Source organism: Gavia stellata, chromosome 1 (assembly GCF_030936135.1).
Source record: "Gavia stellata isolate bGavSte3 chromosome 1, bGavSte3.hap2, whole genome shotgun sequence".
NCBI classification, from domain to species: domain Eukaryota; kingdom Metazoa; phylum Chordata; class Aves; order Gaviiformes; family Gaviidae; genus Gavia; species Gavia stellata.
Genome location: NC_082594.1, coordinates 14,948,169 through 14,967,352, shown reverse-complemented (window position 1 = coordinate 14,967,352; position 19,184 = coordinate 14,948,169). Strand labels below are relative to the sequence as shown.

The following is a 19,184-nucleotide window of genomic DNA, read 5'->3' as shown; positions in this document are numbered from 1 at the left end:
CTCATTTTAGCTGTTGAGTTAATGCATTCCTACCACCTGTTAGTTTTAAAAGTCTTCTAACTTACTCTGTTCTAAATTTAAAAAATGTTTTGACATTGCCTTAGGTCTTCTTACCTGCTATTAAATAACAAGCATTTAATTTTTTATTACGGACTGTTTTCTTTGTATATATAATTTAGCTTACATACAACCAAGTAAAGAAAACAACAAAAAAAGAGATATTAACGTGGATGTACAATAACAAAAGTTATAACAACAGGACAGATTTATCTTAATATATTACAGCTATTGAAAAGCTAATCATCTAGGCTAAGTAACTGGCTGCCCAGCTGCCTCCTAACTCAGTAAAAAACTGTGGGTATTCAAGAGCATAATTCTTTTCCCTTTTTCAGTCTTCTTTTTCAGGATGGGATGGAAACATTTATCCCTCTCCATCAACTATTGAAGTAGCCTAGACTCAGGCAACAAAAATGCCATCATTCATATTTAATGCGCTTTCCTTTGTGTTACCAGTAACATAGATTATTGTAAGTGAAACAGCTTAAAAATGTAGCTTTTACTGTGTTTATATTTTCTTTAAATTTACACTCAGCCCTACCTGAAGAAATGTAGTTAAATTGTTTTGCCTCCTTCTTTCCTATTGCTCACTAAGATAACATATATTTCAGGGGAATAGCTAAAATAGTATTTTGCACTTTTAGAACCCATCCATTCCAGCATCGCAAGACATTCCACACCCTTTAATGTGCAAACTTCCACAGCTTGACAGACGAGAGATCAAGGATGCAGCTCTCTGGGCAGAGGAGCTAACATGATGATTTGCTGCTTCCAGACTGAAGTCTTGTTCTCCCATTCCCATTCCTCCTCCCTTTCCCCATTCAGCTTTGTTCATGCATCCCACACATCCTTGTGCCAGTTCTGGCATCACTGAGCCCTTCAGTGAGCATCTCTGTCTCGGGAAGCTTGCTGTTTTGCTGCATTAGTAAGTTAAAGCAGTTCGAGGTTAATAGACTATCAGTGCTGGCACAAATACAAGTGTGAGGCATGGCTGGGAGAAGGACTTCCCCCTTGGTTTTTACTGGTATTGCAGGATCAGATGAAACCCTGACCTCAGGCAGAGGTGGTGAAAGCCCATGCCTGCCCAGTAAGTCAGTCATGGAGCCTGAAGAACTGAGCCACTTTTTGTGGGGCCTCTACAATGGGTGTGAATTCCTGAACCGAATCCCACCACCAAACCAAAGATGAAGGCAACACAATCCAATGAAGGGCTCCACAGCTTGTGTAACCTGTCTTAGCTTTACATGATCGTCTGCCCAGCTGAAATCATTATCTCAGCTAAGGACCTGGCCCTGCAAGTCTTTTACTGGTTATTCAAGTGGTTCTGACGAAGGTCCAAATACAACAATTTATCTTAAAATCTACAATTATGCAAATGGATAGAAAGAGTTCTATAATTTTAAGGTTTATGATGTATTTCTAGAAAGAACTACATAAGAGAAAAGAAAGAAAACTAATCTTCCTTTTTTATCAATAAAGTGTAAAATAAGTAAGTCAATTATAACCAAGGCTCTGCTCTGGCTCCAGCTGTGCAAAGCCCCTGCTCACAGTCTAGATCCAGTTACTCATCTGCATCCCCAACTACAGCTCCTTCAGACACAGCAGCATAACTACTCCTGTGCTTACTCTGCTTCAGTCAAAAGGACGTGGATTAACTTAACCTGTAAGTAGGAGCCTGCTGCTAAACCCACCCTTTTCAGCTAAAGCAGCACTGCAGGAACAATATGAGTGCTCAGCAAAACTGCAGCCAGAGCAGAATGTTAGAGCACACCAAAATTACAAGAAAGGAACTAGCGGAAGACAGTTTCAGTATGTCAGCTTATGCCTGAATTTTAAAGATCAATTTAAAGGGCATTTCTGGAGAATGTACTATAAATCGTTTAAATTTCAGCTTCAATACTTAAAGAAAACCATTTTCCACCAGAGAAAACACTTCTACAGAGTACACGGAGAAATATTGAGGCGGAAAATATTGAACACAAGATGGCAGCAAAACTGAATTTATCGGGAAGCCAAAAAACAGCAGTGAAAAAACCCTGAGAAAAATCTGAATGCATTTTAGTTAAAGTATTGCTCGGGTATTCTGGCAGTTGTGCATTGCAGAGGATCTGGCCTTGAGGTTCTCTTGGTCAAATACTCTCTGAGCCCTTAGAAAAATAGGAATAAAAGAAAAGTAAAAATATGCTTATCTTATGCAAGTCCTAGACCAGCTTATTCAAGTTCTGTGTTGAAACAACTGACACTGAGGATGGTATTTGCTTCTATGTACGTGTCACTAGTGGTGGAAGAACAGGGATCAGAAAATGCCCTGTACTCAACGGGCCTGTGCTGTTAAGGCATCTTCATAACCACCTTCATCAGGACAGGTACAGCCATAGCATTGTGTGGAGGAGATCTAAAAGTCAAGGACTTCTGCCTTAGGCTTATGCTCACAGTGGGGTTTTCTTGTTGCTGGTGTTACAAGTGGCACTGCTGCTAAAGGTATGCTTATAATTTTAAAGAGATTTTTATTAAATAAAGAAAAACAGCCCTCTTTTCTTTCAAAAAATATTTTCAGAATGTGTTTTGAGGTGGTCTTCACATGTAAAGAAGTGATCTGTTTCACCAAACATCACATACAATGCCCGATGTGTTCATATCAACAATTTTTCATTTCAACAAGTGCCTTATAGTTACCTCAATCTGAGTATCTAATCTGTCACATCAATAAAAGGCAAGGTCTGAACTCCGTAATATAATGCTACTCGTTACCCCAAGCGCTGTGAGGATTTCAACACAGAACCTGAAACAAAATCCAACTACTTCTTGAGACTTTATTTATTTTTATGTAGAGCTGGTGACCTCAAGACTGCCTGGTCATTTCATTCTCACAGGAAGAACACTGTACTTAGGTTTCGGATAGGGGAGGAATTTAACCTTTGGCCTGCAGCACATCAGCCAGAAGTCCCTGTCTCCCTGGTTTCATTTTATTTATAAGTAGATAGTACCAGAAGGTACTTATCCATCAGATTAAAGTGAATGTAGTTAATAATGTAGAAAATCCAAGAAAGAGGAAATTGAGTTTAACATTCACAGTGAAGTCTCATGGAACTGCATGTAATTACAGGCAGGGTTTGTTGGTTGTGGTGGGGTTTTTTTATTCTTTAAATAAACACTTCTGGGCTTTCATGACATTTAATGGACCACCCTCACATTTCAGATAGTTTGCTGCTTATGAGCTCTGTGCCCTGATTCCTACAGGCCAAGGATGTCTTGGCATTGCCGGGGGAAAAAGTGGAGCTCTAGGAAGAAGTTTGTATTTCTCCTAACAACCGTAACATCCTCAGAAAGCTGAGCTGGTTTGGACTGTCTTCTCTGGGCCCACAAGGACAAACCTAGGAGCAGAGATTAGTGTCACTTACTTTGTTTTGTTGTTTAACTTGCTGTAAAGTAAGTTTTAACATTAATTTGCCCTTGAGAAAAAGTTTAAAGTCATGATCTGTATGAAAAGCTTTAAGGGTTTTTTTTTTCCCCTTGGAAAAAATCAAGATCTAGGAGGATCACAAATAGGGCATCACAATGTCCTCCTTCACTGCACTAACAGCCTTTCTTTTATTTTGTTAAACTCTCCTTCAAAGAGTCTATTAGTAACATGTTGGACTGAGAATTATATGGAGACGTGACACTGACCTGATAAATCAGAGACACAAGCAGCACATGCACTAGAAGGTCCCACAGCTAGTGGAGCTCCTGAAGAGGAATGTCTATATAGACACACCACCAGGCATCTTCTAGCACCTGAATGTCCGTAGAGCACACAGAGGAAAATGAATAATAATATGGCAATTCTTTCGATATGTGATTTTAAAGTGTTAGGCTTTGTCCTTATCCACTTGCATCTAGGAGCACATGCTCATACTTCCAATATCACTTACATAAACTATGCATTTTTAGAAAGCCTATTTTGAAGACTTTTTTTTTTTTAGTTTGTCTCATGGTATTGCTGATGTGTATTATAATTTACTTGGCACACTTTGCCTTATGGGTTTTAGTAAATGCTTTTATTCCACCATGTTGTATGCAACAGACTAGAAACAAAAACTTAAGAATTTTGTATGTTCAAAATTTTATAACTGGTGTTATAATTTAAGCTCCATTTATATTCAGATTGATTATAAAAAATTCACACCTGGAGCCAGAAGACACTGCTTGCAAGGACTATCACTACCCAGTCACCAGAATATTTCCCGTACCTGTGTGCAACAAACAGCATACTGGGCTAAAATGCCTCCTGATCTGACACAGGATGGCAACTGATCCACTCAAAAGTAAGTTTTACCTACTGGATGTGTACACCTGGTGACAAAAATACCCAGGTCCACAAGACTGAGTTTATCAGTAACCTCCCCTGCTTGCTTGCTCAGTATCAGCACAGATGAATTGGTAGATTGCTCTTTCATTTTCATAATTCATAGCAGCTGCTGTGATGGCTGACATAGTGTGGGGACAGCTCCTGGTCAAAAGGATGAATCTCAGTATCTCCATCTAAAATATATAAAATCAGCTTTATTTTTCCTATCTGTCTAGCACATAGGATGAAAGATGCCCTATTTTAACTATATGCAATTGCACAATAATATTTCTCAATGTATGAAGTCTTCTCAATACAGAAAGTTTCTATTACTTTAAAGGAGCATAAAGTCTCCTATACCAGGGTCAGAGCTAGGTCAAGATTGCTAGATTTTTCCAGGATGTGAGAGTTTTGCAGAAGCAGACAGAGAGAGACACTCTGGATTAATCTATGACAGGTAGAAAAATGTTCTTATTTAGGAATCCGAGCAAAGTTTTAGTCTCTAAGATTTGGCAGCTGTATGCCATAAAGATAGGATTTCTGTAAGTACTGCTTGCTGAATCCAGGTTCATTAGTTTGCATCAATGTCAAACATTCACTCTACAATACATTCTCATCTCATGGAAAGGAGGCATCTGAGAAGCTCTTCTTGGTGACACTGGGTGTTAAGAGATGTAATTCAACCTGTTTCAGTCAAGAGTGCTGCTTTGGTTACGTACAAGGAAGCTGGAAGATGGTGTGGAGAGAGAGAAAAAGTTATACTTGTCATGTTCTTTCACAACTGAATGCTCTGCTATGCTCAGTATGCTTAATGGGAAGGGACAGATGACACTGGAAGTTCTCTGTCAAGGGCTAAAGGTACCAACTAAATAAGGCAATTGGCAAGCTAGTCCTGTATGACAAGAACAGTAGTAATACTACTAATACGCCACAGAAATGTGCTATCACATCATATTGAAGCTGGTACTGACTGACCCAGAAGATAGTTAGGGATTAGGCGCATAAACATAGTCCAGGAGAAAATCCCAGATCTAAATATGGACTTTGAAACAAGACTTTATCGTCCTCTTTTATGGTGTGTCAACATATGGTTTCTTTTATATGCAAAGTAAACTAAAGACAAATGACTCCACCAACAAAAAAATAAACTTACCTATCCTACAGAAAAACTGATTTTTCACTTTATTTCATGTATAACTCAGAAAAACATATATGTACACTGCCTACATGGAATATTTAAATCCCAAAACTGGCTCCAATTTTCAGCCATGAAAACCATGGTATTAGGAAACATCCATTATGTGTTGCACAGACACAACATTACATGTTGTCCCATTAAAATGTTATGCACACTCCAAGTCATCAGACATTTCACTTCACAGCAGATACGATACTCTTACATAAACCTTTAATAAACATGGGAAGTGCCCAAGCCAAGATCTTAATGTCTGTCTATATACAAACAACCCGTGATCACAATTTAAAAAAGGGAGCAAAACCCAGATATTTTAAATTAAATTTTCAGCTTTAAATGCATGCATTCTAAAGAAAATAAAACATAAAACTTACAGGTTCAACAAATTCAAATTTCTTTTTTTCTTGTACTTCTTGAATTTTAAAAACATATTCTAATGATGCTTCATAGAAGTTTTGATGTTCTCTGTCAATCTGTGTATCTGCCTAAAAGACAAAATCAAATACAGACAACATGAATTTACTCTCATGATTGCTTTAAAAACAGATTTTGTCATTAACAAACAGATCTTCCTTAAGATTACTTTACAAGCTTCATGGGGTTCAGTTTTCTTCCTGAAAATTAGAATACCTACTTAAAATAGCTAAATGCAAGTTTAAGAAGCTAACATTACACGTTTTAGACTCATGCCTTTTCCCCACACCTTTTTGATTTTATCTTCCTTTTTGCATTTTAATTTTCTAGTTTTTAGGAGAGCCTGGAGGGAAACAAAGAAAGGTCGCAGCAGGAGCTCTGTCCCTGGTATACGGAAAGTTTAGAAAAAGAAATAGAAGAGAGTAGGATAGGAATTAAGGAGAGACAAAAAGATTAATATTTCTATTGAAATGTTTGAATATCACATGCACTGAAATATATCTATTTCTCAGCTTCAAATACCTTCCCGTGAATGTATTTTCTTTCTTAAATAGACTGCCTTTAACAATGACATCTTGCAACTTACTATTTCATAGTATGAGTCACATGCTCTTGGATTATAAACATATTTAAGTCCTTAACCTCATAAATCAATTATTTTTCATGTTTTAATTTTCAAATGCAAGAACTACAAGGCAGTATTTGTCAGAAGTGCCTGAATAATACCACCCGACATGAAGATCCAGTACCAAAACAGTCTTCTGCCTAAACAACTAAAGAATTAACTCTTACCAGCTGATAAAGAGTAATAGGCTTTTATCCTCAATTTAAACAAGCCATGGGAGAGGGACCTAACAGACAAGCAGTGTAGTATGTGGACAGTGCCTAAAGGAGAGATGCAGATTCCATTTTAATTCATCCTTTTTTGTAACAATTTTCGCAAGCAAATCCCTTTTGGGCTGCATTAGTTAGACTTTTGTCTTAGGTGAAAAACAAATTTTATCAAGTATCGGCAATATGAGTAAAACCAGTTCAGCCATTTTTGATGTATGCCAGTTAAAATATAGCAGTATACTTCTGTATATTCCCTAGTTCAATTCTGGCATTAAAAATTACGAATATGGGAATACTGGAAAAGCTAGATGTGGCCTTCGCTTGACAGCAAACATTAAAACAGCAAACACATCATAAAAGAGGTTTAGTACTTTTAACAGTACAAATGTAAAAAGCCAGTATTTCCCTTCAGGCAGGACTTGGTCATCAATAACACCGTATATAATTAACATCACTTCTTTAGTTAAGAACATGCTAATATCGTGATTTGGCCGCGCAAGCTCTTAACAATATTGATCCACTTCCCCCGCACGGTGCTCTAGCACTACTTCAAAGCATGGGCTTCAACGATGTGTTTCAAATGATTCAGTACTAGCATTTCCTTGCCATGCCTATAAAAATCTAATGAGGAAAGTAAGTACAAAAACTAATATTATGAAGCAGAAATCAAGCACTCAAAATTCCAATAATCTAGTACTTTACCACAGAATTAACTCCGCCATGTGCCACTCATATAGTGCGCTCGGCTACTGTTTTCTTTGATACTCTGTGTTAATAGTTTCATTTCACAAAAAATGTATCACAAAGGCAATGCTACATAGCTGAACAGAACCAGGTACCACCACTTTGGGACATAATCCAGCAAGTCTTCGCTCACAGAAGTGCAGTCAACAAGCACTTGAGACAGACCTCAGCTCTCACATTTAATTGTAAGCAAATAACAGAATCTAGTTTTAGAAATGCGCTCTTTCAGGCTTCCACTCAGAAAAAGTATTTAAACACCTCATTAAATCCATCTCTATTCTGAACAACATTTAAGCAGATTGTAGTTGTAATGATAGTTACGACAACCAAGTGCCATCTCAAATATGGATGGGTTCCTAAATTAAGGCCATAATCACCACTAGTGTACAGGGACTAAATCATAATTTCCAAAATATATCTTCTGTAGAAGCTTGTGAATTTGTGTGAACACCAAGGATTCAGATATGTAAGAAAAACTTTGAAAGTGATTTTAAAGTTTCAAAGCTGAATGGATTTTCACACATTTTTCTATGACTTCAAACTGCATGTAAAAAATAAAATGATTTGAGGGAATATGATTTTGAGTTTCTACTTGTATGATATCTAGTTATAGTGAGTAATATTTTCATTGATGTAGGATATCACTAAAATGCATACCAGAACTTCACATAAGCTTGGAGACTGAAGCCTTTGCTCTGTATTTATGCCTGATTCTGGAACAGATTTCAGAGAAATAAAATCAGGAGTTTATTAACTTTTTCACATCACTCAATTCTGACTGTTTTCTGCTCCACTGTGGAGTCCCGTAGGCAGTAAAAAGCCAGTATTATGATGTTTCTTTTTGATGCTAAGGAAAACAAGTCTAATCATCTATGCAAACTGCATAAGCAGTCTTGCACGCTCTTAAAATATCCAACACATTTCAGTTAGATGAATATATGCAAACCACTCTCTATAGAATATGTTCAGACCATCAAACTTTAGATGCCTAATTAAGGTGCTCTCAATTGCACTCAAGTGAGATATGTAAAATAGCCCAATGCAATACGAGAACTACTCCTTGTTCACCCCAGTACTCTTTAACCCACATAATGTGATGAGGTACCAAGAAACCTCAACAATTCAAAGAAACAGCGGGTTAAAAAAGAAGTAGTATATTTTAGTGTGACAGTAGCAGTCAAAAAATGGTATTCCCATCTCACTAAATGCATGATGTCGGCGTGAGGCAAGGACTTCCCTTCACTTGCATTGAGAACTAAAGCCCCAGCTGCCAGTACCGTTCCATTCTTTGCTCATGCCCTGGGTCTGCTGTGGGCTACTCTAGCGAACTCTCCCGGGACATACTGGCTATAAACAGGGCTCACCCGAACCACTCTAGATGTGAGTCAACAGCTATCACTTGGATTTCAGGTCAGGAATTGGTGCTTGGCCTCCTTTTATTTATGATACAGATACAGGCCAAAAGTCTCCCTGGTTAGTATTTTTGGTACTGATTTGCTATTGTACCTTCTACTTATGGTGGGTCTATGTTGTTGATTCAGCACACTTACAGATGCATAAAACCGGGGAAGACAGAAATGACAAGTTATGCCCTATATGCTTTACAAGTGGGGCATCCAGAAAAGCAAAAAACTCAGCCTCAGTTACAAGATTTTAAATCCAGAGATGTCACTTAAGGACACAGTGGAAAAATTTGCTCTGGTTTTCCATTAGTTTATCTACTTGAGCCAAACCCATTGTTATTCTACCACTGTTTATTAGATTCACAGTTGTTACTTTTCACTTCAGTTGCTGTTTTTAGACTGTAATTATTCTCATGTCTCAAGGGTAAAATATTTTATTTTATTTATATTCTAAAGTAAATTGGTGCTTAAGTTCACTTTTCCACATTTTGGTAAGAAATTGTTGGGTTTTTTTCTCAGCTGGTGTTTAGCCTCTAACAGAACTGCTTCTTCATCAATGCACAGGGTATTTAGGAAAAGTGAAAGTTGTACATATAAAACTTTGACATACAAGTGGAACAATTAGCCAATCCTACATGTTATCTAGACTGATTATTACATAAGACAGCTATAGCAATTCAGGAGTATAAACATTATTACGAATTTTGAATTGCTAAGCCTCATTTAATTCAAATTATAGTATTACGGGTAAACATGAAAAAAAATCCTATAAATCATGATTGAGTGATGGTCACTCAATGGTCTGTGAACACTCCATCAGCAAACTTATCTCTATGATTTAAGAGTCACTGTGACAACAGTAATCCCATCAAAATAATTTTTAACTACTTTTGGCACAAATCCCAAAGTGTCATTGATATCAAATCGCTGGTTTTACTGTAATTTGCCTCAAAGACAAATCATAATTATTTTTACTAGCATACTGAAAAGCCCTGGAATCCTCCTGTTAAAGTCTTCATGGTTTGTTTTTTTTAACAGGAAAGAATAAGCCACACAGACTCTTCAAAGCTGAAGTTGTGGATACAATTTCAGGGCATGATGCTGCAGTCTCAGCGTAAGGTGAGAAAGAGGAAAAAAGAAGCATAAAGAAGCATCATTAAAGTGATTTCAATTCAGTCTCCCAGAGTAAAATTTATGTGAAACAGAAGCATAATTTCATCGAGCAGTAAATTAAGTAGCAAAAAAAGCAATTAATTATTTGACTTTCAAATATTCCACATATACCTTATAAAAGTCACATTTTTATTGTAGTAATATAATTCTGTTGTTGCAAGCAATAAATATTAGCTGTACTTGAAGTACACAAAGTTGGACATGTTAAAATATTTGTTAAAATATTTAACTCTTATTAGGGTCATATTAATCCCACTCAATAATTTATATTCACAGCAAGCGTGACTACAAGAAATCACCATAATTTCACATTAACAAAATACAGCATGTCTTGAAGAGAACCAGTTTCTTATTGTGATCTCTATGCAAATGTGAAACTATGTAAGGGTGTGTTCAGTGCTTACATCTTGCAAATGAGATTCTTTCTTCTTTGCTGATAAATTTAAGTGCTTCTCTAGGATGGAATAGTATTTCTCACTTTCCTTGTCAAACTTCTTCTTCCCATCCTGAAAAACAAAACGTTGCCTAGTAAAGTATTTGACTAAATATCACAGCTAACTTAAATTAAAAGAAAGAATAGGTGGCAAAATATGCCTAGTTATTAAGCTGTTTTTGTTGGTTACGACATTTTTAGGGTTTAATTCTGAATTGGGCCTGAAGATACTAAGAAGACTGATTCAATTATTAAATACAATATTAAGCAGGATTCTTCCCATAAATAATCAACAGACTCACATAGTTTCCCATAATAAATATACATGAGGTTTTATGTAGGTGGTATCTTGCTAAGCAAACATTTAATGCAAAATAATCTTCCCCAAGTTTTATAAATGTACCTACCTGTCACATTGCCTTTGCCGAATAAAAACATTGTGGAAAAGGTAGGTGAATATAACAAATTTGATGATGATATAAGCCTATTCTTTGTATTTAAGACTAATATATGCTTATTTTCCACCCACAGTCTTAAAATATGAGGATGATGGAAAAGCACATACGTGCTTGCAAAAGGAAATTGGTCCAAAAGTCTGTTTCCAATAATGTTTTGATGTGTCTGAATATTTAAGCTTGTCTCATTTGAAAGAGTTATCCTGCCTTTTTTCTTTTCCACTCCTCTTAAGTTTTTCCCATCATGTGCAGACAATCCTCACATTTCTACTGTAAGACTACTTTAATACATGATAATACAAAAGAAAGCTACTGTTACGAATAAATTAAGAAACATCTTATTTTCTGTAATCTAATTTACAATTTACACTTCAAAATTTTTTAAATCAGATATTCTGAAATTTAAATCTGAAATTTAAGAAAAAGACAGCTTTCTCAAAAGCTTTTCCATCTTTCAAGAAATGCCAAATTTCAGGAAACAGGAGAAGGAATTAAAGCAAATAGCCCATCAGAGTATTACTAATGATAAAAATATAATTTTTTTATTATAGAATTATATATCCTCTAATTAAGAGCAACCCTCTGCTAGTGACTTTTACAATCTTGGGTAAGTCCTAATGATTCTTTCTAATGACTAACAAGTTGAATATTTTGAGAAAACAAAGAAAGCTCAAGATGACTAGTCCTACTTATACATGTGCAAAAGCTATTAATGGCAGAAAAACTATTTAATGGACATAATGCAGTAACATCAGGTCATCTTCAGAACTGTAGTGATTCTTTTCCTGACCCCTTTCTCTCCAGAAATTGTTATACACAAACCAAATAACTAGCTTGTATTGTAGCACCACCCTGTTTTTCTTTCTCCTAATCATGGGAAAGTCAGGTCAGTCAGAGAAATAAGAAATAGAGGGAAGAATTTAATGCCATGAATGAAAACTTATCAACCAGCTGTAACAGCAAACCACTTATTGATTAGCTCCAGTGACTAAAGTTCACAATTGTAATTACACTAGCTTATAAAACACATCATGTGCTTTCTTTCCTGCAAACAGTTCAAATATATTTAGTATGAAGGGTATGCACAATTTAATGTTCTCTTTACCTCACAATAGAAATATCTTCAAAAGACATCATAGGGAAAAGAAGGCACATGACCCAACAAAATATTAATTAACAATACAGAAAAATTCCCAATGCCATTCTTTATTTAATTGCAGCTATGCAGATATGAGGAAAAAAAGGAAAAAAGAAAAGCTTGCATTTTGCCTAGCAAGGGAAAAAAAGGCATACAAATTATCTTCCAAATCTTTCCCAAACACGTTCTTAAAAGAAAGAGAGAAGGCAGAAGGCAGGACTTGCCAAATGACTGATTAGCCAAGAAATCAACTTCTGTGGGACTGAAATCACAGGTTGGTTCCACAGCCCAGTTTCCTGGGGAATACTCAAGTGCCAGGTCCTTATGATTAAGCAAGAGCAACCTGAGTATCTCAACATGTCCTTTGGTCACAAACAGAAATCAAGTTCAGTTGATCATATACCACAGATACGTACCTTTTGAATAAAAGGTGCAGTTAGATGCATAGTGTGTTACCTTCTGAGACTGTGATGTTACAGTGCTGGACTGAAAAATGAACTGGATTATTTTAAAATCCAAGTGACACAGGTGGCAAAGTCACCATCTTGAGGAAATCCCCAAGTCAAGGGCAAACTCAACTGATGCAATGAAATATGCAAAGAGAATTACTTTATTTTTTCTTTTTTCCCATAGCACTGAAAGTTGGGACAGGAGTCTGCCTAATCACAATATTGAAGCCTTTGGTCATGAGCTGCTGGAGTTCAGTGGTGGATACCTGTACAGGGGACCATCTACTTCAGAAGGTAACTTGCCATGGCCTTTGACAATGAGGCCTGGGTTCAGATGACATTTGCCACACACCTGAGCTTGATGTCATGCTTGCCTCTGCTGCCTCAGAGGCCAGACCGAAGGAATGAGACATGAAGCCATGGGCAAAGCTCCTGCAGGATTACCTGTGTCAGACTGGGAATCACTCAGCCCAGCTGGGTCAGCACCAGTTGCTTCCCTAATAGATTTATGATATGAGTAGTAGGTATTTCTCTTGCCTCATGAACTCAGAATCAAGCTGATATACAGGTAATGGATGATCCTTAGCTTGGTCAGGCACCTGAGTTCACAATAACACTAACATATTAACATAACCTTTACTAATAAGAGCTGGAAAAGAGTCTGAAGTCTAAGCTGCTTGGTGAGAGTCAAAATGAAAGGTGTGAAAATGGGACTTGGCCATTTGAAATAGCTCCTGTTCTATCGTACAGCATGTCAAATGCATGTCAAAGTCAAGAGGGATCCATTCACACATTTAATGCGGTTCCCCGTGCACGAAATCCAGCTGCTTATATTTTGCGCTAACATCTACAACAAAACCCATGAATTACATATCACATTATCTATTCTCTCTATATGTAAAAAGGAAAACACAAAAAGTAAATGATCACATCTGAACAGATACAATTATCCCAAGAACAAGACCAAAAAAAAAATTCAAATAAACTAATTGTGTTTGTGAGGCATCTTGTATCTCACATGAAGCTTCACGAAGATCTCTGAGGCACCATCCATGAGGACATGCAGAATTTGAAGGTTCTCTTGGTCTTATGCTAGCACTGCTGGCCCCCTCCCAGACTGTACCTCTCTGCTGTAACAGTGATCTGCTCAACCACTACCTTCAGTTTTTATACCAGTTAAATTAAAGAGAAAACTAATAATTTGGGGCTTCCTTGATACCAGGACAAGTTCTAGTCCAAGCACAGTGTTTCCAGGGACAGCACATCCTATTAACTTCTTCCTTTCTTTCCAGATTTTGACACAACAAAATTTCTCCCTTCAAAGCTGGAACCATACAAAGTAAGGAGAATAAACAGAAGCAGACTGAGAATAAAGATCGCTGGGCATTTTTGACTGCATTGGTGTCTTTATTTGGTGATACTTCTGGGAATAAGGGTGCAGTACCAGCAGGACAGTGTTTCCGGCACTGTACTGATCACTCAGATGTGTTTCTGGGAAAAGTCTGAAAAATACTGGCCCCAACAGGTGAGTGAGTTCCCTTTGCTTGAAATGTTCTCTGCTATGCCAGTAAAAACCACATATTTGAATGTACTGAAGCCTCTGAAAACTGTTTACTTCATAAAAATTAACAAAAAAAAAAATACACTCAGAAGTAGGTGATTCATTTTCTGGAAGAGGAGAAACACTTCAGTTTATGCCAAGATAACTCTCACCTCGCACACTCAGCTGGTGACTCACAGCACACAGGCATGTCCTAAGTGGAGTCACAGACTTATCTCATTCCAGCTTTAGTCTTTTCTTTTGCAACCCTGAAAACACTCTTATACACAGCTGCTGCCCAAATTAATCATCTGAATCCTGGTGCCAGCAATCTGTGCCCATGAGACAGAGAATCCTGCTTTTCCACAAGCCAGGAGGTTTACAAAGAAAACTTCCATGCAGAACTATCTCCTCAAAGCTTAGAAGCCAGAGGATTGCTTCTGCATCTAGATTCCACATTGGATCAAACCCCAAGGAGAAAAGAGATACGGCTGGATAAGAAAGCTCATGCTGTACTGTTACCAGAACAGACAGCACCAGCCATGACACAAAGCATAAGGTCCTTAGAAAGATGCTATTCCTGACCTCTGTACTGTCTTTTACTCCCTTCAGCCTCCAGCTACCTTTCTTCCTCGCACATCCTTCCTGCAAGTAATCCTCATCCTTCCTCTTTGCCCTGGAAACTCATCAAACATTTCTGTCAAAATATCAGCTAGAACATATAAAAAACCATGTGAGATAATTAAGAAGGTGCAACAGAAAAAAACAATTTACAAAATACTAATCCTCGACGTATTTTACACTGCTGTATGAGTCATCAATACCTTTCGTATAGATCAAGTTCTGCAGACTCTAAGCACTGTAAATGTCTCTCCATAGTTGTTTAACCATTCTCAGGTACGTCAGATCACTAAGCCTTAAAACAGTTCAAAAATATTTACAGTTTTAAATGGGTCAAATTTCTAACAACCCCATTAGGAAAGCCCTTAACCAATCGCTCAGCTTCTAGCATGTAATGGAGTCTTACTAACTTCCAGTGCCCCCTTGACAGAGTCAAGTCATGTAATACCAGATCCAGGTTTAATTCCTGGTTTTGTTCTCTCTGCTTAGTTTTCCTCTACAGTTTTATTTCAAAACTGATTAGATAATCTCCAAAAAGAGAAAATTATCTTTTCAGAAATAGATTTTGCTCAAGATACCACTAATTACAGACGTGCCAGTTAGAAGTTTAACTCAAAAGATGTTCTCCTATCCCTCTTGTTTCACAGAAATCTATGGCTGTGAAAAGATCAGACATCAATTATTAAAAAGGTGACTTAATTGAGTCAGATAATTTTTTCCAGTTCAGAAAGATTTTTATTCCATGCTGTAACTAATCATATGCATGCAACAAATCACTGGCATGATTCATACAAATTTTAAGCACAATCTGGATTTTTCGATGTAAAGCAGAAAGAGTTGTTACATCTTGAAGCTGACTTCTCTTTTCTAGTGGGAACATCAAGAAATCAGATTTTTTTTAATGGTCTAAGTTTTCCACTACTTTGTGTCCACTATTTTATGTCAAAATTGTTATATGTATCTTCAGAATTATTATATAAATTACTCCTCTTTATTTTTCATACAGAGCCTTTGGCATCCTTCCCATTTCTTTCCATTTTTTCTAGTTGCAATGACTTTTGGTGCTATACTTGTCTATTAGCATAACTTAGCTAAATCTTACATCTGCCCCTTAAGAAAATATTTTAACTCCTTGTTTGTCCCAGAATTCATATTTAAACTTTAACATGCTAATCTTTACAACAAAAAGACCCCTGTGCATTTAGTTCACATTCATTTTCAATAACAATATCCTTGTGCAGCCATAAAATAAACATGTTTTGTAAGAGGTGATTTTAAAAGGATCAAGAAAGGAAATGAAAATAGAAACCATTGCGAAGAATCTATTTGGAGAAAAAATTTCAATGAGAATCCCTCACTTAATTAGGAAATAAGTGAACATTGTGAAACATGGCTGTGATGATTTCTTTTTCTCCCCCACTCAAAATTAGGACATATTTTTCTCACCAACTCAAGCTGAGATGCAGAAACTGTAGAAACTGGCACAGAAATGAAATAGTAAGACTCAAATATAGATCAAGTCAGACATGTTTGCCAGTGGAAGAAACTGAAGGCAATGGTGAACTCCACTAAGTTCAATAAAGCCACGTCCCCTTTCTTTCTCTCTGACAAAAACTACAAAAATGTCGATACAATAACACACTGGCGATGGTTCATTGCTGGAATTTGAGACTTCAAATGTATTTTTCAGAGCCACCTTTTTCATTACCTTCCAAACAAAAATTCAAAATTTATTTCTACGAAGTTATTGGAATTTTGTTTGGAGTTGTATATTTGGGGGATCATCTCTTTCTAGGTAGTAGGACAAACACAAGTAGAACTGTAGACTAGAAAATAAACTAAACTTAGTCTTGGAAAGACTGAGTGGAGCTCAGATCCTATGGATTTCCTGGAAAATGTGAGATCTCAGAGTCTCACAGCTTCTCTTCTGAGGAGAAAAGAAATAAATTCACCTTCCATTTTATTTTGCCTGATGTTTTGCTTAGCATTCTCATAGAGGTGGTTTGGGGGGCTGGTGGTTTTTGTTTGGTTTTAATAAAATTGAAATTGTCACAGACATCTGAGACCATAGACTGCATTTTGATAGATGTCTGGTTGGGGGGGATTTCTTTTTGGTAGACATTTTGATGTGTTATGTGAATGCTCACAGTTCAAGATAAGGCCAAAAGAGATTTTCCAAAAGGAAAAGTGAAAAGGGGATATAAAACTCCTTCCCTCCTCCTCCTCCTAATCAGAATTTAATGTATCGTGAGGCTATAGGGTTTCTCCAAATCTGTGAGAAAGCTAGGAGGCTAAAGGGCATCATTTATGTATTGTTAGCAAATACTATGAAGCAGAACTAAGTTATATCATAGTTTATAAAGAAATTATTGCTGCTCAGTATAAAATAGGGTTAATATAGTCATAAATTATGACTTATGTTACTCATAACTGCTAGTGAAAACACTTCCAAATTGAAGCTGAATGCACCATGTAGAAAATTAAATGTCCTAACGACTATAAATCTTTAAATGAATTCTTTACTAAAAAAACTCAAACATATGCAAACCATGAATATCCAGAAAAGAATATGGTGGAAGACACAAATAATTATAATAAAAAGAACATATTGTAACTATGAAGTATAACAAGGCAATAAACCCAGAATACAAGAGTGTTTAGCAGCATTAAAGCCATGAAGACAGATATTAAAAACTGGCAGTTTAAAAATAACCTCCATTAAAATCAGGTAAGTTATGCATAAAACTAAAAACATACATTAAACAACCCAAAACTAATTTAAGTTTAGGATGGAGTTCACATCTGTGTAAAATACTGAATAAACCTGCAAGAGATAATTTACTTTCAGGTTTGTAAACTTCTGAAGAGAATTTTCTTTTCCCTCTGTAATGCCTTGACAGATCCAAATATCAGGTACTTTCAAAAGCATTTCCTGGAAGAGGAGAATCCTACAGCCATTTCCTCATACTTCCCTATAATTCTATCAGATGTGTGCAGCCAGAAGGTACTTACCAGTGAAGACAAAAAAAAAAGCAGAAATGTTTCAATATTTCTATGAGAACTAAAATTCTATTCAAATTAAGAAGCAGTTATTATTAAATGAACAAATGTGTTTGTAGGATGTCATTTGTTTCTCTCAAAAAAATTCTCTCTTGAAATGGAAAAAAAATATTAAAAGTTCCCAGCACTGCTGTGAAAAGACAGGCAAACCTGCCAATACTGGCAGGTCGCAAAGCAGGACACATTAGACTCCCTGTTTTTCAGCTGCAGAGCTGTCTCAAGTTTATTTGGCATCTGTCGATTCCAGGAGTAGCTGCTAGATGTCTGGGAATCTGTTAAATCCCTGCCCAAACAGCAGGACTGGTGAGTCTACACACGTAATCTAGTTTTATTGGTTTTACTGTCTACTAAATATGAAGAATTTTTTCTGGAATATCTTACTTAGGATATTAGCATGTTACTGCTTTAATAATATGAAGAAGCTCCCTAGAACAGCAGAAACTGACTTTTAAAACTCTTCTCTCAAGCAGGTTTAGGATAGTTTTCTGAAGTTGAAAATGTTTTATTGTCTCCTGTTCCTGTACAAAAGCCTGTGACCTTAAACGATTTAAAAAAGAAAGTTACCCATGCTCTTCAGGAATTCGGAAAGAAGCTTAAATTAACTCTGTATACTTCATCAAAGGTCATACGGAATAAACTTCTCATGTCATAAGCAATGCAGATATTTGTTAGAAATCAATATAGCTATATATGCTGAGTAGAAAGTAAATGACAACAAAAGATTCAACCCAATCCTAAGCCATCACTTACGAAAGAAGCCAACTCAGATTTGGAGTGTGCTACTCTTCAAAAATAACAGGCAATCAGCAATAACATATGTTGTGATTCAGAATATTCACAATGCTGAAGTCACTGAGCTGCCAGCACTATCCATGGAAACCTGTTGACATTAATGCTTACAAAATCAGACCAAAGAGGAGACCTTCTCCACATGAGTAGAAAGTAGTAGTATTTTTTTTCTCATTATCTCGTTCCAGTATGAGCTTACAGAGCTTCCTAAAGTTCATTAAAAATATATATATAAATACAATGCCTTTTTTTGTTTCTGCTTCAAAATGCAGATTCAGTTCAGTTCAGACGATAAAGTAGGGCAAACAGACAGAAAAGAAGGTTTACAGGAAAAGACAAACATAACACCACCATTGCATAGGTCTGGTGGGTTGTAGCTGACTCTTTGATGCAAACAGTGCCACACGTGGACTGCACGGACAGAAGAAAAGCAACATTTACAGTGGGTAATACTGAAGTTAACTGGTCTTAATAATAGGGAACAGGCAGCTCCAATTTTTGCCTCATCTTCCGCATCAGCACCTGGACTAAGAAGGGGCAAATCTCTCA

General features: G+C 36.6%; 1 protein-coding gene across 1 annotated transcript in view; it reads right to left on the bottom strand.

Moving 5' to 3' along the window:
• ARHGAP42 (Rho GTPase activating protein 42) overlaps positions 1-19,184 on the bottom strand; it is a 166,374-nt gene that overhangs the window by 45,474 nt on the left and 101,716 nt on the right. The window contains exons 5-6 of the mRNA XM_059816233.1: positions 10,555-10,656; positions 5,957-6,067 (exon numbers count right to left, since the gene is read on the bottom strand). Of these exons, the coding sequence (XP_059672216.1) occupies positions 5,957-6,067; positions 10,555-10,656 (213 nt within the window). The remainder of the gene's footprint in view (positions 1-5,956; positions 6,068-10,554; positions 10,657-19,184) is intronic.